Source organism: Coturnix japonica, chromosome 1, assembly GCF_054131305.1.
Source record: "Coturnix japonica strain WE chromosome 1, WE-NBRP24, whole genome shotgun sequence".
In the NCBI taxonomy this organism is placed as follows: domain Eukaryota; kingdom Metazoa; phylum Chordata; class Aves; order Galliformes; family Phasianidae; genus Coturnix; species Coturnix japonica.
The window spans coordinates 172,469,679-172,490,729 of record NC_140663.1 but is presented as its reverse complement, the minus strand read 5'-3'; the positions used below and the strand labels follow the sequence as shown (position 1 = coordinate 172,490,729).

At 36.5% G+C, this 21,051-nt stretch overlaps 1 protein-coding gene across 50 annotated transcripts in view; it reads left to right on the top strand.

Annotated features, from left to right (window-relative positions):
• DLG2 (discs large MAGUK scaffold protein 2) overlaps window positions 1-21,051 on the top strand; it is a 959,079-nt gene that overhangs the window by 694,460 nt on the left and 243,568 nt on the right. For 30 of the 50 annotated variants that reach the window (XR_014942266.1, XM_085536514.1, XM_032442240.2 and 27 more), the window contains 3 exons: window positions 1,170-1,314; window positions 3,449-3,590; window positions 19,965-20,120. Coding sequence is in view for 49 of the 50 variants with exons in the window: in XM_085536514.1 (XP_085392640.1) it covers window positions 1,170-1,314; window positions 3,449-3,590; window positions 19,965-20,120 (443 nt within the window). In the remaining variant the exon portion in view is untranslated. The remainder of the gene's footprint in view (window positions 1-1,169; window positions 1,315-3,448; window positions 3,591-19,964; window positions 20,121-21,051) is intronic. The other 20 variants (XM_085536516.1, XM_085536515.1, XM_085536513.1 and 17 more) reach the window with 1 other exon arrangement.

Sequence of the window (21,051 nt, the reverse complement as noted above, 5' to 3'; positions counted from 1 at the left end):
CATTGCCTTACGTGATTTAGTGCTGTACTTTTTTACACTATAGTTGAGGAGCTTCTTCTGCCATCATGCATAAACTTTACAAGGAACCCTTGTAATAACTGTAAAAGTTGAAGGATGGTGCTTTAAATCACAGTCAAATGTTTCATGTATGACATTCACCTTGAAATGTAGCCTTTTCTTCTTCCTAACACCACACATCTGAAAGCTGTATCTACATTCTTTATCTCTTTCCTCTGTCCTGTGACTGCTTTATTCAGGCTGTATACCTTTTGGTGCAGGGATCATTTAGTATACTGTTCATAGGAGCACACCTATTGTTGACATTAGATGTAGTGGATTTACATGGGAATAATTTGTATACCCTTCTACAATAAACCACTTTTGACACTTTGCTTTGAATTTCCTTCTCCTGGCAGTAAGGCATAAATAGTCAAGACTTACTGCTTCCATCCCCATTTAATCTGTATTCCTGTCCTCTTATCATTGAGTATTATTCTTTTTGGACAGAGCACAGAACCAGTACTTCATCATCTTGTTTTTTCAGCATTTTTCTCCTGTGTTTCCAGAAAACTGATTAATTTTCACATTCTGAATCTTTTTTTTCTCCCATTTAGAACTGTTTTTTTGTTTGTTTGTTTATTTTGTTTTTTGTTGGTTTTTTTTTTTCATCTCCTACACCTCATAGACATCCCCTCATTCTTTATGTTACTTTATCTCTTATTATTTCAATTGCCAATGACAGACTGTGGCTGAAAAGATTATGAGGTCCAAAGCGTATCTGAGGTCTTTTGCATGTATTCTATGAGATGGTTTTGGGCAGATGAGCTTGGTTGGTCAAGTAATATAGGCAGTTTCTATAAATGATGTGATGTTATTAAACTATTTTAAAATATAGTTTTATGCTACTGATGATACTGGCAGCAGAATCACAAAGGATTTAGCTACTAACAAGACCATCTAAACCCATTACGTTTTTGTGGTATTATCAAAATACTACATCAGTATTTGAATGTATATGTGTATATACCTTTATTTTGTATTCTGCTGTAATATTATTTCTATAATCTTTGGTGCTCTTTGAGTTTTTCTAAACTGGGAAAACTGCAGGACAGTGCTGTTAATTTGTTCATTTCCACATCCTAACTCACTTGTCTGATTTCTCCTTTAAGGTAAACAATTATAGTTTAGAAGAAGTTACCCATGAAGAGGCAGTAGCAATACTGAAGAACACATCAGATGTAGTGTATCTAAAAGTTGGAAAGCCTACCACCATTTACATGACTGATCCTTATGGCCCACCAGACATTACTCACTGTAAGTGACTATTGCAATTCATTTTCTGTAAAAGATCAGTTTATCAGATGATTGTGGAGTTTTCATAGCTTGTCTAAACTATCCTATTAAAAGTTATGAAACAGCTTGGAAGACTACAAAAAATGGAATGTTTATTGCTACTTGAGTGTGCTATGTTTATGACGTATTTTAAATAGTGCAACTCAAATATTTTTGCAGCAAAAGTAGAAGTGTAGATAATGTATTATTGTGCTAACTCAAGCCATTGTCCAAGTGATCAGATTAATCTGTAACTCTTGTGATAGTTACATTGAGAAATACAGTGATTAGAATCTTCTGTCTCTGGATTTACTTACTTTTCTTTGTCTTCCAGTCTAAGTGTCCAATACTCCTATCCAGTCTTTATCTCTTGCTGTAATATCTAGATAACTCAGTTTTTTCTTTTAGTTTGCTTGTAGGCTGTCCTAGGAAGTTGCCCCTAGTTATTTTGGGTTTTGATAACCTGTTGCTGGACAAATATATACAGTCAACATATTCAGTTCTTTTAGGCCTCCTTCTGGCAGTTTTCTTGTTGTTCCCACACTGTGACATTCACATTTCCTTCTCATTCATAAATGTAATCTTAATGTTTCAGCTGCAACTCTCTATACTTACAGTGTCAGTCTATTTTGTTACTGAATTTCCCTTCCTTCATTTAATTGTTCACTCAAAACTGGTTGCCTTGGGTTCTACTAGCAACCAGCAAGAACAAGCTGCTCCAACTAACAACTGTGCGGTAGTTATATTTTTGAAAAGAGCTTTAGCAACTGATCTATACATGTCTTGATCTTCTGCCAGTAACACTAGAGGCACTTGTGACCAGGAAGCCAGCGGCTGGGAAAGGTAGATTTTCTCAATAAAAGCCAGATATTAATTTTCTCTGCTCATTTGCAGAGCATCGCTACTGTGAAATGAAGTAGTCAAGGGGAAAGATAATATCCATAATCCTCCTTATTCAAAATGCTCCATAAAAGTAAAAGGAAAGGTTTTGTAGCGTGCACATCAGGTGGTATATTCAACTGTGCTGAGGATAACTATTTACTTAGCAAATGTTACAACAGATGGCAATTATGGTTTTTCAGTAGTAGTCTGGTCTGAATCTTAGCAAAGCACAGCAAGAAAAACCACTAAATGTCTCCATCCAATCTCCTGCTCTATAATACTTTCTAAAATAATAATTTGGGTGTTCTAAAAGGGTGTGTTTATTATGTCAGATTATAAATCAGCAGGGTATGAAAAGACAGACACAATTTCAGAGAGGGAGTAAAGGTAGAAAAGATTTGCAATAGCCCATCCTTAGCTGTTGGTGCATAGAGATTCATTTATCCCTGGGGAACTTTTCATTATACCTACATGTTCAGAGTATTTCAGAATCAGTAATGGCCTTTCCCTGTAGAGATATTTTGCTTTGAAGCATTCTGTACCTGAATGTCTGAAAGAAAGACTTAAAGTAGGACCAGAAAGACTTCTTTCCATGAGAAAATTAGTTGTAGCTCATCTTTGTTTTACCTACTTGTCATTTCCTTTTCTAATTATATTATCTATATATTTGATTACAGCTAATGCTAGTAACTTGAGAACTGCAAAAAGCAAGCTAATAACAAAATCCAAGTATGCAAGATAGTTTCACACAGCACAATCCTGTAATTATCAAAATTTGTCATTAATTTGTTTGAGATTTTTATCGTATTTCTATTTTATATACAAATTTACCGTGTTGTAAATAATACCATCTGTATTGGTATTGAATTTCAATTATACTGGGAAATGCTGAACCTTTAGTAAAGCACAGACTTAGATCTCCACTATATGTAATTCTTGTCATCCATAAAATTCCTAATCTCATCCTGCAGTTAACTCTTACTGTTTTATTCCCACATCTATGTATGGGAGCCAAAGTGATATATGTTCTTAATCTTGTTCTTTCCCATCTGTTCTTCCAGTCTGTTCTGATTAAAGAAATTATATGTTTGCAGTCTCCCAATCTATTCTTTCTTATTCAGATCGCTCTGAAGAATCAATTCCTGCAAAATAAGCCCACATTATTGTTATTATTGTTATTATTATTTGCTATTATCAACTGTGGCTAACTAGAAATGCTTATTCTTACCAACAGCTTATTCTCCACCAATGGAAAATCATATACTCTCTTCTGGAAACAACGGCACTTTAGAGTACAAGGCGTCTTTGGCCCCTATCTCACCTGGAAGATACTCACCCATTCCAAAGCACATGCTTGTGGAGGATGACTACACCAGGTCAGATGCTTTTCTTTTTTTGTTGGCTTTCATGGCAGTTATAATGAACATAGATAAAACACTTAGTGCATCTCTGATAGCATATATCATATAGTTGTTTTCACCCAGGCTCAAGGGAAGCTGAATTAAAACTGTTATAGTTATAGAGAAACTCAAGGGAAGATATCATAAATGCATGACCTGAAGTTAATGTTTCCTTGGTGCAGTCCTGCACTGGTTCCTAAACAACATGGCAACATTAGAGCAGTGTTGGCACTGAGAGAAGCATTCTGTTTCGTGAGAATTAACTGTGATAGTTCCTCACTGGTGCAGCTGGGAGATCTCAGGATTGGTGACTCATCTGGCTCACTGCAGGTATGGGTGGAGTGATGATACATGTGTGTGTACCCGTCTGTGAGTACTTTCTGAACAGCCCACTTGTTTAGTTCTCTGAAAGCAAGCTGAAATAGTCTATAATTGCTCTGCACATACTGAAAGATAAATGCCATGGAGAGTAAACAGTATGAGAAAAGAAAAAAAAAAAAAGTAAATTTTTTGTCTGTAAATAGCTGTGAATAAATTTAGGTGTGAAACTGAAAAAAGTCTTCTGACCACTAGAGATTCACATTATGAAACAACTTTCTGTAGAAGTATAGAGGTTAAAAGGAAACTCTATGAAGTGGCACTTACTGTGAAAGGAGTTAAGGAGTTCTTATGATTATCAGCAAAATGATCACTGGAAATTGCTCCTAATTCTCTCCTCTCCTCTCCTCTCCTCTCCTCTCCTCTCCTCTCCTCTCCTCTCCTCTCCTCTTCTCTCCTCTCCTCTCCTCTCCTCTCCTCTCCTCTCCTCTCCTCTCCTCTCCTCTCCTCTCCTCTCCTCTCCTCTCCTCTCCTCTCCTCTCCTCTCCTCTCCTCTCCTCTCCTCTCCTCTCCTCTCCTCTCCTCTCCTCTCCTCTCCTCTCCTCTCCTCTCCTCTCCTCTCCTCTCCTCTCCTCTCCTCTCCTCCTCTCTTTTTTTAACAAGGTAGCAGAACTTTATACACTTAATTAATTTCCATCTAGAAAAGACACAGAGGAAAATGCTGGAAGAGTTCTTTGAAGACTTGTGTTGTGGGGTCACTAATAAGACATCACAGCACTACCATTCACTTAAGACAACAGTCATTAAGTTTGTGAAATGATCCTTCATCATAATGTCAAGTACCAAAGGAAATGGCAAAATTAATTTTTTTCTGCACTTCACTATTTACAGATTTATTGTGTTTAAAGCTAAAAGAAGCTAAAAGGTGTGCTGTTTCTGGTGATCAAACCAGGCCTGTGTAGACCATAGAATCTCAGCCTCTTATGCATTCGCTTCATAATTTGCTAATTTGCCTTTCTTATTTCTTGTTGCATACGATTAAGATCTCAAGCTGCTTAACTTGTTGGATCAGACAGATTCAGAGTAACTAAATCATGATAGAGTTTTTAATCAGGTCATAAAATTATGGAAACCACATCTTGCTTCTCTGTCTCAGGTAAAAGAATTTCTGCTTTGTTTTTATTGAGGACACAAAAACAACATTGCTTTCATTTAATTTATGAGACATTATTTTCCTCCAATGTATTCCAAGAAGTTACATTTTCCAATTAAGGGTTAAAACTGTAATTTAATTAAATTGTCCATCAAGGCCTTACCTGAGATGAGTACTGACCTCATAATTTCTAAAATATAGGAAGAATACTAATATAGCATCTGGGTTACTACGATGAAGGCTTACTTGCATAACAAGACATCAGCACTGCTAAGACTGACTGTTCATAAAGTTTAAAAGTAGCAAGAAAAATGCAATCTTGAAAGAAGATAATAGTTTAAAAGAAAAAAAGAAAAACAAAAAGAAAAAAAGAAAAAATCACAGACAATAGAGGAAGTAAATCTAAAAGAGAAGAAAAGCTGTCCTCAAAATGAAAAGTTCATTTAAATGGCTAGAAAAACTGTAAGGTGATGGATAATTATCATTAGAAATCCTTTGTTTCTGTTCCTTGTGGCTGATTTTTACTGTTTAATTGCTTCTAATAAAAAGAAAAAGGGAGGGAGGAAAAAGGAGATACAGTATAAGAAAAGACAATGATAGTCCATTAGTTAGATAGGTATCCAGCAGAGAGCAGACCTTCTCTAAGAAGCATGTAAGATATATATTGAAATTAATTAGTGTGCCTTTTTGGTCTACTTTGCAAGACAGATGTCTTCTTATTCCATTTATTTTTTCTTATACATGTTAACTTTTTAGTTTTAAGTCATGATAGTAAGACAATTTTCACTAGGGTATTCACTCCAGCCACCTTCATTTTGTGGGTTTGGGGAAGAAGAAAAAAGAATGCATAGCAAAACAGGACACATTCTGAATATTCCACCCCAATATTCTTCCATCTGGAATTCCAGACTGGAGGAGCTGGCTGCACATGTATCACCTCTGTGGCAGGCAGGTGAGACTGGTAGAAATAAAGATATTGAATAATACAAACAGACTCTAAATGCAACAGAACAAATTAAATAGGATCTCATAGTTGTAAACAAGTCCTTATTTCAGCCTACAGAGGAGACTATAATGAACTTAAATGTATAAGTGAGAATACTGTATATGCTACACTGATATCCAGGATACAAAAGCACAAAGACAAAATGAATACAATGATATATTTTAAGAAAAATTTCACTTCTTGCTGCTAGATTTCCTCACTGAACACAAATCATGTGCAGTGAAAGATACCTGAACAAGAGCCAGGAGACCAGTTTTTTTCTCTGACTTTTATAACCAAGAAGCTGTGACCTTCAAAATGAAATAACTTGAACCTAGAGTGAGGATGAGGCAATCATTTTTTTTAATAATGTCTGTGTAGCTGATTATTGCCTATTGATTTAAGTGTAATTATTGAAAATGCCACTTATTACTCATGGCAATTTTCATAGCTATAACAGGGGACAGTGATTGCACTCTCCATATGCAATACCTTAGGATTTGCTGATGAATCTGCCTTTAAAACAGGAAGATATTTGGAAAGTCTTTGTTGCTGACCAGTTTAAGAGAGACTTAAAATCTTTTGGGAAGTTAATTATCACATTGTTAATTCTACTGAACCCTATAGATCCCTTGATTGCAACATTTATAATTAGGTTTCTTCTCATAATTTTTTATAATTACGATGATTGCCAACTACTGCAGTTCTATCTATTAAAACTACCTGGTTCTCGCTATAATAGGTTCTCAGGGGTAATTTACACGGTGATCACACAAGGAAATTTATTATCCATGCAATCATAGTATGGCAACACTTCTGGCAGATTTTCATTTGTGCCAGCTAAAAATATTTGGAACAGTAATTTCAATATAAGAGATATTTACAATTTCATTGTACATATGATAAAGCTGATGGCAAGATTTCACTAAACTTATTTGATGTAATGAATCTACTTTTAAAGATGAAATGGTTGAATATTTACTATAATTTGTCCACTCTCTTACTTTTCCCTCCCTTTTTTTTTTTTTTTTCCTGAATACTTGTTGGGGGCTTTTTAGTCCAAAAAAAATATGTTTCTGGTGATAAAAATTATATTCTTTTGGTCTGATATTACATTTGCATCTGAAAAATTTCATCATATCCTTTACTTACTTGAACTACAGGATAAAAAAAAAAAAAAAGCTTAATCTGAGTGCAAAGGACAGAAAAGTACCAAATCATCTTCAGCCATAAGTTTTAATGAAGCTGGATGTTATTTTTAAATTACTAGGCTTTTGTAAGTTATGTGCAAATTAGCCCAGAATGCTGTCAGAGAAGGGCAGAATTTACTTCTTTTTTGTTGTTCTTGGATTCATTTTAAATTCACTGGGGAATGGAAGCATCGCATTTCCACTATTTTTTTAAAAGACTGATACATTTTGAACTTGAAATAAAATAGCAACATTTCAGGTTAATAGAGTGTGGTATTTATCTGTTAAGTATAAAATTATACTAGTTTCTGGTAATACTGAAGAGCTGTGCAGGCGGTCCAGGACATTCCTTGATTGTGTTTGCTGACAATTTCCTAATGATCCTTAATGTAATAAAGAAGCACAATTCTCTGCTTGACTTGCTTCCCATGAAAAGGGGAGAAATGGTGCAAAATGTGATAGTAGATGGAATCATAGGTTGGTTGAGTTTGTGATGTGAAGTCTGGAAATGAAGTCAGCAAGTTATGACTGTTGTCTTCAGAAGAGCTGTCTTCAGCCTTCTTGGAAGGCTGCTAAGCAATACTGCTTGGGATCCTGCCACAGAAATATACTGTCCATGAAAAATGGATGATTTCTAAATAAAACTTACTGAGAACTCAGGAAGAAACCATCCTGTTTGACCAGAAGACAAGGAATTCAGCATAAGGCTTTCTAGGCTAAGAAAAAGTTTCTGAAATATAGGCAAGCTTTCCTTGCCTGCGTAGTGATGAAATCAGGAAGCTGATGAGTTTGAGCTAAGTTTTACAATGGTCATAAGGAACAACAGAAAGTAATTCTGCAGGTGTGCTCATTTCAAAAATGAAGGTAAAATTTGATGGAGGGCAAAACTGACTGGGGAAAGAATGTAATGGCAGACAGTATAGACGAAGTTTGAGTACATCATCATCATCTTTGTCAGGCACTGAAGGGAACAGGAAGGAATTTACTGACAGCAAATCATGTTCTTGATCAGCCTGATTGCCTTTCTTGATTAAGTGATGAGCTGTATGGGTGAGGATTGCTGTGTGCAATGACTGTCCTGTACCAACCATGGCCACAGTGGATGGGGCTCCCTTAAGCAAGAATGGCTCTTTGCTGGGTGAAAATACAGCTAGCTCAAAAGGCCCCTGCCACAAGTGATACAGTGTGTATCAAATCTACTGTGAGGTGCATGGCAATTCTTCTGCACCATTAGCTGCATTGGGGAATGACTAAAAAGGCATTCCAAGCCATGACAGTTCTATTCTATGGGCAGATCAGAAGCTGCAAAATACGGGGAACATACTTTAAAACTCCTCCAGCAGCCTTTCCTCCAAATATGAGGAAATGATGAGTAAATGAGTCTAATCTGAAGCTTGTATGATTGGAAAGCTTTAGAATCCTTCTTGGTAGCTTTTTGAATGTCTCCTGGATTATGTGCTGCCAGTTTGCTCATTAGCCTTCTCTCAGCATAGTTATGAACTCTTGAACGCAACAGCAAACTTCAGTAAGACTTCTGACACAGTCTTCCACAGAACTCTCATTTGAAAGCTGCTCTAATAGATGGGATTGGGCTGGGAACTGACTGAGTCAGTAGACTCAAAGGGTAGTGATCGTCTGTTGGGCAGGAAGTGATGAGCAGAGCACTCAGACTACATTGGGCGTCTGTTGAGTATCTTCGTCAGTGACCTAGATTCTGATGCAGAGTGCACCATTGGCAAATTTGTGGATGATAAATTAAGGTGGAGTGGTTAACATGATGAATGACAGAGTTGTATTCCACAGACACTGTGATAAAGCTTGAGGACTGGTCCATACTGACCTCATGAAGTTCAGTAAGAAGTCTGAAGTTCTGCAGCTGGTATGGAACAGAAGTGCACACTAATATGTACTGTGCAGCAAATATCTGAATTGAAGCTGCCCTGAAAATGACCTGGAGGTTACAGCAGGTGCCAGGCTAGACATGGACCAGAAGTGGACTCTCCTTTCCATGCATAGTGAGCTACATTAGGAGAGAAATGGCCAGCAGGGAAAAACAAGTTATGTTCTTGAAGACTGTCAAGTTCCTGCTTTTCTAATTGAAGAGGGACGTGGATAAACAGCAAAGAGTTCAACAGATTCTCAGAATCCTAAATCACATGGAAGTTACAGAGATGTTGAGAGAGATGGGGCTTATTTAATGCTGTGAAGAAGAGAGAAACAGTCAGTCTAAAAATGCATTACAACTACTGAGTGGCAAAGATGATGAAAACATCATGTAACATGCTCAGAAGTGTCAAGTAATGCAAAAAAAAAAAAAAAACACCAAAGGCCATAAGTGATGGTTTTGCATGTTTCAGTTTCAGTTTGAGAAGAAAAAAGAAAGACAACAGGTGGGTGGGGTAGTGCTGGAGCTCATTGCTCAGAGTTGTGAAATATCATTCCTTTGAGATTAAGATTTGACTAGGTAGTGCTATAGTTGATCTACTGTTGACAATAATCCTGCTTTAAGTGTAAGACTGGATGAGATGACCTATGGAGATCCTTTCTAACCAGCTTTTCTGTGACACTGGGAAGAAAGAAGTGATTAGTCTTTTCATTGTTACTGTAGAGTATTCACTACTAATAGAGAAGATTTACTTGTCAAGAAATAAATGAAATTATAGTCTAAAAATCCCATAGCTTTAGATAGAGATTCCTTCTGGCTTTGACAAACAACATGGGCAAAAGATGCATAAAATAAAGAACTACTATAGCTTTACTTTCTTTTTTAACTTCTGAAAATAGTAGGATCAAACTGTTCTACTTCAATGGATTAAAAAAAAAATAAAAAAAAAATCACTTTTACATATTACTCTGGGTAGACCTTAAAAATCCCAGGATGGAAAAAGTGTCTGAGTTATCTGTTTTGCTCTGGAAGGCGTATTTGATTTCTTTTGTATGGATCTTTGCAAAATAACATTTTCTGGATGAGGAAGAGGTGCTGGGTGTTAGGAGGGAGTAAATGAAGAACCACTAGGTTTAAGTCTCATGGGAAATTTTCCCTATATTGAAAGTATTTTTCCTCCCCTGTTTCTTGGTATCTTTCATAAACCATGCTGATTGAATTGAGGATATTTTATAGAAACACCTTTAAAGATCTATTTAAGCACATATTTGACTGTTCAGTATTAAAACATTACTAATAATAATAATAATAAGCTTTTTGTGTTATAAAACAATTAAAAATTTTTAACAATGGTTTTGGCTTTTAATAAGTACAGAAGTAGGGAAAAAGAACTGCAGATTTTAGTAGTATTCCTTTGGGATATCAAATGCAATTGCTTAGATTATCCATTGACATAACACTGCATTTTTGGAAAGGATATACGTGCCCAAAGGAGTTAGCTGTATTTCTTGATAGTTTTTTTGAGGGAACAGAATTGAAGTTCACGTCTTCCAGATGAAAAAGAGCATTGACGTAGGTAGGGCTTTCAAATCATGAATTTTACACCACGTTTTTGACTAATGTTATTATATGAGTGATGAATAAAAGTTATGTAGAAATATGCTGGTGCAGTTATATGAACATGACATGTATTACTAGCTCTGAACAACTGAATTGCTGTACCTAACCTAAACGCAGCTTGTCATTTGCCTTAAAGAGGATGGATTGTGGATAGTAACATGGGGAGACTGATAATTTTATTTATTCTTCCTATTAAAACATTTGTAACTTTGGTAGATTAGTTGTTTCAGTTAGTATTTTAATTTTAATTTTTAATTTTTTTTTTTTTCATTCTTTCCTGAGGCTGGATTTGTTTATCTAGGGATAGCAAAGGTGGTGTATTTATTTTGTTTTAAAATCTAATATAAATTGCAGCTGTTATTTTTAAAGAAAATTTAATTGACCTCTAGTGTTATCAAACATAATTTAAATCATAACTGCTTCATTATTTAAGGACAGAAGGAAGAATTACATGGATTAGTTGATGTTAAAAATGATGATGTATTATGAGTACTGTAATAGCCCATATGTAGCATGAGGCTGCTGAAATCTGGGAGATGATAAAGTTCAATTCATGCAGTATTTCTACTGCGTTTGTGAAAATCTGTTTAAATGTCAATATATTTAAGGAAAAAAAAATGCAATTATATAGTAAAACTATTTCAGATTCTGTCCTCATACTGTAGCATAGCAAACCTTTGCTGTTCTGACTAGACTGTTTAAAAAAGTCAGCATGACTGAGCACATCTTTATACGGCCAAAGCTTTGTCTTTATTTATTTCATCAAGCTTTCCCACTGCATGCTCTGAATGCCCAGTCCTGTCAGATGTGAACTTTGAGAAGACGGAAGGGATGGAAAGGGTGTTTTTGGAAAGCAATTACAGTGAGATTGGGTGTGAAAATGCAGAGAGGACATATTTGTTGAGCAACCAAATTTAAGCTTTTGTGAAAAGCAAGTCAGCATTCTATTTTTTAGTTTTATATTGTATACACATCAACTACTTTACATTCATGTATTCAGTACAAAGACTTTACCTTAAAATAATTGTTAAGTTTTAGAAGTGAGTCACAATTTTCTGCTTAAAATTTTATCTCACTACCCCAAAATTATTTTAAATAATACCTTCCTCTTGTAGTTTTATAAATAATTAATGTTAAAGCTAATTTATTGCCAAGTCAGAAGACAATCCATCATGTCTTGAGTAATCTGCACTTATTCATTCAGCCTGTCACAGATTTCCAAGGAACAGGATTTGACTGTTTAGTAGATTTCACTGCCACTACAATTAATCCTTAACTCTTAAAAATAAACAAACAAACAAATGAATAAATCAGAGCTTGACTTATAGAATCATAGAATCACTGAATCACCAAGGTTGAGAAAGACCTCCAAGATCATCCAGTTCGATTCACCTATGACCAACATTTCCCACTAAACCATGTCCCTTAGTACATCATCTAAACATTTATTGAACACTTCCATGGTCAATGACTTTTACGTATGATTTTACATATTTAATAGTGCACAAAGAAGCTAAGTACAGAGCACATGTATTCACGGACATAAACTCTTAAAGCAGGTATTACCACTTAAGAAAGGCACACAGGGTAAGTATAATTACTTCTGTGACAGTGTCATCTCAAAACTCAAGAACAGTCAATAACAACAAAGGCAGTTAGTATAGGAAAGGAAGCAGGTAGTAAGCATGGTGTGTTTCTGTATTAATCTGTAATGCATCCAATTCTTGAATACTATATGGATTCAACTGGGTGCACCTCCAGACAAAAATGACAGAGAAATAAGCAGTTCCAGTATAGGAGGAAAGATGTCAAGGAGAACTACAACAGAGATCTGTAAAAGTACCTATAACATGGAATAAGTAGCAGACACTGACTTCTAACTCAGTTAGAAGTTAAGACAGGGAGTTTGCAGCACATTATCAAGTAAGCTTAAAACAGAGAAAAAATAAATGTTTTTGAAATGTTCCCATGTGTTACCAGTGTGTAACAGACTTATTAACCTTTAATTACCTCTGTATTAACACAGAGGTAGCAATTTTTGGTAAGTCTCTTTGCCATATGATGTTTCTGTGTTTAGGAAACTAGCTGTGTTTAAATACAGTTAAGTGCACAAATTCACAGTAGATAGGCCAACTAAATGCGGCTTGCTTGGCTTTTGTTTCTGGTCCCTAACTGGTTAATCTTCAGCATCTGAGCAGGGAAGAGTTATTCTTTACAGTCCCTGTTTCCTAAATATCCCTGCAAAAGACTAACTACTGGTGCAGACGGGCTGCAGTCTGGCATCTCACCATTCCTATGTGAAGCATCCTTCCTTTCCATTACTGCAACAGAAAATCATTACTGAGTTTTTATCGAATTAAGCAGTCATTTTGCTTCCTACGTCCTACTGTGTAAGTCTAATGAGAGTAGGAGTAGAATATTAAAAGATCTAAATTATAGTGTCATACCTTGTTGTAGGCCATTCCACTCAAAAACATGATTAAAATGATTAAATTGTATTACAAAGAATACCAAAGCATCCTTACTTTTCATTGCAGTGGTAAAATATTGGTATGATGTCATTAGGGCGATGTATGTTATCTACCTGGACTTTTGCAAAGCCTTTGGCATGGTCTGTCATCACATCCTTCTCTCTAAATTGGAGCAGTATGGATTTGAAGGACAGTCCAACCAATGGATTAGGAATTAGCTGGCTGGATGCAGCCAAAGGGTTGTGATTAATAGTTCTGTGTGAGGGTGGAGGCTGGTCATGAGCAGTGTCCCTCAGGGGTCAGTCTTGAGACCGGTGCTCTTCAATGTCTTCATCAATGACATAGACGATGGCATCAAGTGCACCCTCAGCAGGTTTGCAGATGATACCAAGCTGAGTGGTGCCATTGATAAACTGGAAGGAAGGGAAGCCATCCAGAGGGACCTGGACAGGCTGGAGAAGCAAGCCTCTGTAAATCTAATGTGGTTCAATAAGGCCAAGTGCAGGGTGCTGCACTTGGGTTGGGGCAACCCCAGGTATTTATACAAACTTGGGAAAGATCTCCTTGAGATCAGCCCTGCAGAGAGGGACCTGTGGGTCCTGCTGGACGAGAAGCTGGATATGAGCCAGCAGCATGCTCTTGCAGCCCGGAAGGGAGAGGAAGGTGATCGTGCCCCTCTACTCAACACTTGTGAGACCCCATCTGCAGTACTGCATCCAGACCTGGGGCCCCCAGTACAGGAAGGACTTGGAGCTCTTGGAGTGGGTCCAGGGGAGGGCCACTAAGATGATCAGAGGGCTCAAGCAGCTCTCTGATGAGGAAAGGTTGAGGGAACTAGGCTTGTTTAGCTTGGAGAAGAGAAGGCTCCAGGGAGACCTCATTGTGGTCTTCCAGTACTTGAAGAGAGAATTTAAACAGGAGGGTGAATGCCTGTTTATGAGGGTGGGTAGTGATAGGACAGGAAGCAATGGTTTTAAACTAAGACAGAAGTGGTTTAGGTTAGAGATTAGGGGGAAGTTTTTCGCACAGAGAGCAGTGACCCCCTGGGACAGGTTGCCCAGGAAGGCCATTAATGCTGGAGGCATTCAAGGCCAGACTGGATGTGGCTCTGGGCAGCCTGATCTGGTGGTTGGCAGCTCTGCATATTGTGATGGGGTTGAAACTAGATGATCATTCTGGTCCTTTTCAACCCAGGCTATTCTATGATTCTATGATATGATATTAAGCACTTGTTTCACAATTGTAAAAAAATTGCAAACTTTAAGTTTCATGAACATAGCAGTTATTAATGAACAAGGTGAGAAACTGTTGATTGTGATCAGGCAGGGTTGATTCAGGAAGTGGTTGTTCATCGAGAGGTTGGTTGAGTACTGGAAGAAGAGTTCAAGGAGCATCTGGGCTCTCAGTAGTCTGATTTCAGAGTGGTCCTGTGTGGAGCCAGGAGTTGTCCCTAGTGATCCTTGTGGGTCCATTCCAACTAAGAATATTCTATCATTCCATGATTCTATGATTTTCCGATTATAGAATTACTCCCAGAATTAACTGGAGTAACATCCTTCAGGTATTTTCTTCCAGCTCTTCACATACGTTGTCTGTCAGTTGAAATACACATGTTATGTGAGAGTTTTCATCTTATTTAAATTGCTAGGGTGTAAACAGTGGGGAAAAAACACCTCAACTTTTGGATTTAAATAAACTATTCTGAACAAGAAGGTGTATGGTTCTCGTAGAAGGTCATATGAATGAGAAACTTAAGAAACCAAAAGACACGTATATATGAGTCACCGCTCTGGAAGGCTTCATTTCTATTAAATTGCCATTGATTTTTGTTTTATTGGTGATGTACTTTTAAAGACATTTCTTTTCACATTCTTAACACAAGAATGTGTTAGCAATAGTAATATATTACTTGTTGTTACTGATCTTGAGTACAATTAAGTATTGCTCCTGAGGAAAAAAAAGATATTATTATTGAAGACTTATAGCACTGTGAAATTTATTTCCTCTTGCATTCAATTGGGCATTTCCTGACTATAGTTCTGCTGACATAATATGATAGGACAGCTTAGCTGGTTGCCTTCCATATCATAAAAGGTTTTAAAATCCCAAAAATGAAACTGTTCACATTTAATGTTCTTTGTGTTAGCAACTGAATCCTACCAAACAGTATTCTGCAGTAAAGAAAAAAAAAGTTAAAATTCAGTTGAGCCTTATGGATGTTGCTGAGCACAGTTTTAGTAAGGACATTTTCTTTTAAAGTCTGTTGTGCAGTAAAGCCAGCCTGAAATAATAACGCAGTGATGTTACAAACAAGGGGGAAAAAAAGACTGCAAACAACTAGGAAGATTTTCTCTCCTTAAGCAATCTTTTATGAAATAAATATATAAATCTGTTATCAGATCAATCTGCTACCTCTCTCTGTTGCTGTTTGCTGTTCTGCCAATTAGTCAAACCTTTCAGCAGAGATCTTGCCTCACTGTGGCTAAAGTCCATACTGATTAACTGTCCCAGCTTTCATACTTTTAGGAGCTGAAAAGCAATTTATTACTACTGCTGCTCAAACTACCATTTAAAAGCTTACCTTGTGGCATGAAGTAGCTCAGTTCTCCAGACAGTGAATTATCTGCTGAGGCTCAAGAAAAACTGTGCTTCTGCTAATGTTTTTTGATGCTTTTCCTCTGTAGTTTTACACCTGATTCTCATACTAACTTAATTATTTCTGTCTGTGTAGAGCCAGTAGCTGTTGCTTTCAGTAATTGCATGTTAAAAAATAGCAACATTTGTTTAGTATTCATTTCAAACCTCTGAAGCTGTATCTGCTGTATCTAGAAGTGATGAAATTGCAAATAAACTGCAGCGATTCAGTCCTTAAAGAATACATAGTCATCTTTTAGGTGTTTGTTATGGCATGGTAAATGACCTGCTGCATGTCTTTAAAACTCACTTGAGGAATGATAAAATCAGACTTCAATATTTAAGTTCAGCTTGGCTTTTCAATACTCTGCAAGAAAACTGGAGATGGTCTTGCATATATATATTTTTTCAGAATGGCACATTAGAAACACTTTATAAAGAGTAGACTTTTATGTTTTCCTTAACCCATGCTCAGAGAGGAGAATCTGTCTCTGTCATAGCTCTGGAAAAGAAGAAATGTTAGACAGGATTTACCAGGTGGGCTGATTCTATTGGACAGAAGTTCTTTCTACTCCTACCAGCAAGTAGAAATAGAAATGACATGAGGAAATGCTGCTTTAGGAGAATCATTTAATGAAGCTGAGAGGTCTTCTTACTATTTATTTTTGGGGTGGGAATTGTTGTCTTGCTCTGGCAGGTGCTCTGGAAGGTAAGTACTAGTTTGCATAGAGAAGAAAGTGAAGTGTCAGGAGGAGATTTTAAGATACTCTGCTGCAGCAAGTATTACTTTGAAGGATTAATAGCCTAAATAAAATGAAGTTGGTGTGACTAGGACAGTCATCTATCCTGTACAGTTTAATAATTTTCTGCTTTTCTGCCATTTATCTCAACTTTGAGTTATTTTTACTCTACTTAATTCACATTTCCAATTCAAATTGAGAGCAAAAATAAGTTTATGCTGATCTGACCCTTGATGTTGTGTACTGATTATTTTTCAACCACTTGCTTTTCCTTTTCCAATACAATGTTTATCCAGAGTCCAACTATACAATTGGCAGAATTAGCATTCAGCAACCTATCTATCTGGATGAAGTTATCTAAGGAACATGTTCTATCCATGGTTTTAACAACAACAAAGAATGACATCTGATGGAAAGTAGATGGTTATGACGATCTCTGTACAGTTATAGGCCTTTAATATAAGGGTACTCTTGTTTTAACTGATGCCTGGAATCCTGTTCCAACCAAAGATTAAATGGATAAGTTCAAATTCCTGTCCTTAACCACAAGAATTCTCTCCAGCTCATTACAGATGGTCTGTTGTTAGCTATGTCACAGTGTCATTTGTGTTATAGCAACAAGGACTAGCAATGTCAGCATAGTCACTTTTGAAAGAATTGTTCCAATTCTTTGTTATCCTTCCATTCAGCAAGACTGAAAGGGGTGCAAAGAACTAAATACTAAGTATTTTAAAATTTGCTGGGTTCCAAGATGATATTTGTTAGTGACGTGCATTTATGTTTAAAGGAGGAGTTTGATTTCAGTATCTAGAGTGATGTGGAATGTTTCTCTTCATTTTGCTTCTGGAAGCAGTTTGTAACTGCTCATTAATGTAGCAATTTCTTATATCTATTACTATAGCACTATTACATGATTTGTATCTAAGCACAAGCTTGGATGGTCACTCACTGTTGACTCAATTGCAGCTTGAGCACTCACACTATATTAAAAGGGCAGCAACGCTCATGTCATCTGCCACTCAAAGATGAGTAACTTGTCTTTAATAAGTAAGCAAGTTGATTGTGGACTGGTTAGTGTCTTAAGCCTCAGAGAAATTTACAGGTTGTATTCTTCATTCTGCACCGGGGCAATACTTCTTCAGTTTTCACAGTAGGTATCATTTATATTTGATATTTGTGTTTATTCTTTAATACATTGTGTAAAAACAAAAGTGTTTTTTGAGGGCATAGAAGGAAGTACCAGTCTAAAACAAAATAAATAATAGAAGTATGGTCTTTTTTTTTCCTGTGGATTTTTGGTGCTGAAAACAGCAATTGATTTAGTAAATAAATTATTAAATTCACCCCCCTGAGGCAAGTGTAAAATATACTGAGAAAAAATAATTGCTGCTGTAAGTATATTTTTAAAAGGATTGTACTGTATGATTGACAAAATGCTTTATAACCAAATGAGTTACAACTGTGCTATTTTGATAGTTGGTAGCCTTGAATTGCCAATCTTTTAACTGTAAAGTTTTCCCTGGGAAAGTCAGGCACGGAGAATTCTCAAAACGTATGTCAGGTTGCTATGAATAATTTTATTAGCATTAAGCGAGACCAGTTTTTCAGTGAAGCAGCTACTCCTTTTCCCCCAAAGGATGAAACTAGAAACTAACAACAAAGGAAAATTTGTTCTCTGTATCTGCCAGTGCATCCACAACCATAATAAATGCTGGTACTTGTGAAAGTCACATCCAAACCACACCCATGTGATGCACAGTAGAGCCAGAAGAACCAAAAGAGTTTCATTAACTGCTTGGCCTCTATGCATTTTCAGGGTTGTGATTTTCATCTGGCTGATGCTGTATTGCTGTGATCAGAGACGGTGCCATATGCTGGATCTTCTGGCAGAAGCTAAGATATGACAGCAATTTCATCTTGGCACTCTTTAGAGCAGAAACTTAGGAAATTCTGAGTCAGGTTTCACTCTGCCAATAGGCCCAGAGGTATCTGCCAGGGCCCACACAACAAGTGAAGAAGTTGCATGGCAGAAAATGTATTACATGGTGCATTTTCTTCTGAAAACTGCTGGTGGTCTCTTGTGGATCCCAGGCTGGTACTGCATTCCCTTCTTCCCCTTTACCCCATGGGCTCCCTGGGAAAATCATGGTAAGTATTGCCTCTGTCAAGCTGCTGACCTCTAGACAGCAGAAGAGAAATACCAAGTGATCTCTCAGTTATCAGTTTTAGGACATTAAACCTTGTGTCTGACCTCACAGTCAGCTATCTGTGGTTTGGAGCAGCAGTGTGAGATAGCTGTAGCTTTGTCAATGAGGTTACCTGTTTGGAAAGTGGTGTGCATAATCACACGTTGAAGTCTGAATCTGTAAAGAGAGCAAATGAAATTTGCTTTAAATGAATTGACTGCCAGTGAAATGAATGGCTTACTTGCTTTGTTAACATCTCTACAGTGTTCTAGGACTTGGCTCATTTTGACCACTCCTCTTCTGGTAAAGCTTCAAGAAGCTGGGACAGGAGAATGGTGTTTTAACAATTAATATGTACTTCATCTTAAATTACTGGTGAAAAAATACCTAAAAATAAAAGGTAATATTAAAATAATAATAATAATAAAAGGAAATAATCATCTTCTAAGTGATAACATAAATATTATACAAAGTTAATAAGATCATGAAAAGCTGTTAGATTAAAAAAAAAAAAAAAGGAAAGAAAAGAAAAGAAAAGAAAAGAAAAGAAAAGAAAAGGAAAGAAAAGAAAAGGAAAGGAAAGGAAAGGAAAGGAAAGGAAAGGAAAGGAAAGGAAAGGAAAGGAAAGGAAAGGAAAGGAAAGGAAAGGAAAGGAAAGGAAAGGAAAGGAAAGGAAAGGAAAGGAAAGGAAAGGAAAGGAAAGGAAAGGAAAGGAAAGGAAAGGAAAGGAAAGGAAAGGAAAGGAAAGGAAAGGAAAGAAAAGAAAAGAAAAGAAAAGAAAAGAAAAGAAAAGAAAAGAAAAGAAAAGAAAAGAAAAGAAAAGAAAAGAAAAGAAAAGGAAAAAAAAATGGAAAGAGAAAGCAGAGCATTTAGGAAAAATTGTCACTGAAATTCAGAGATAAAGTATTCCCCCCCCATCAGTACCAGATTTCCCATAAACCAATTTTATGCCATGCTTATGTTGGATCTGTATAAGCAGTTGCTCATATGCTGTAAAAATGTGTTTCAAATTCTGATGTTTCCTTTAACAGCACACTTTACTTGTCAGAAAAACCCTACTGAAAGGACCTTGACAGATTTGCTGTGCATGCTTTTAAACTTATTGCTGTTTTTTCTTTATGTTCTCAGCCACTAATATGCACCTGATCTTTTGTCTCTGTATCACCAGGCCTCCTGAACCTGTTTACAGCACTGTGAACAAACTGTGTGATAAACCACCTTCTCCTAGGCACTATTCCCCTGTCGAGTGTGACAAAAACTTCCTTCTTACAGCTCCCTATCCCCACTACCACATAGGCCTGCTCCCTGACTCTGAGATCACCAGGTACTGCATGCGCTTCTTCCTCACCTCCTTTGTTAGAGTGCATGAACATCGCTAGGTTTATCTCATAGTTTGCACCTTCACCATAGATCTTTTTCTATAGCTTGTGCTTATTTTTAACCATGCTTTCACATTTGCACCACTGGAAGATATATGCTACTTTGGTATATAATTTTGGTCATCCAAAATCCAGTGATGATTACAGGCAATGTTTTAATCCATTGGAATGGTGCTCTAAAATAGGCTATGTCATATCTATCACATTTTACAACTTAATTCAGTATACATTTCTCTGTAATTATATAAAATGACTAAGACTTCACTGAAAGCTGTAGTAATTTAGTTGCAATTCAATCATTCTATTTCTGTGTTGTGCATAGTTGCTTTTTTTTTTAAACTGACTATCTTTGGGTTTACTGAATAGCTGCATAAGCCATTGAAAGAAAATGAGCAAAAAAACCCATAACCACCTACCTTACCAAGTAATAGCTGAAAGCATATTTAAAATTTAGCAATCCATAGGCTAGCTGGGCTCTTAGAAGACAATGAATAAAACGTACAATAATTGACATTTCCATAGTTGAAGAAATGGAAGACATAGCTATATAGCTATAAAATAGTCAGTGATTACCTCCAAGAAAAAGGTTAAGAAATAAGTTAAGGAATATATTACACTGTTCAAAACTGTAACCTAGTATAATTTAGCCAGGTATTCTTCTGTAGCTTATTAGTGTAGTAACAGACTATTTACAATCAGGATCTAAGAGACCAGAGTTAGGCACAAGTTTTCAAGTAGGTATTGTGTGCTACCTTTGTCAGGATAATAAATGGAAAAAAACAACCATCTTGTATATTCTACAGCAGAAGAAAAAACAATTGTATTTGAAACTTTGATCATAGACCTTTACCACAAAAGCAAACAAACAAACAAACC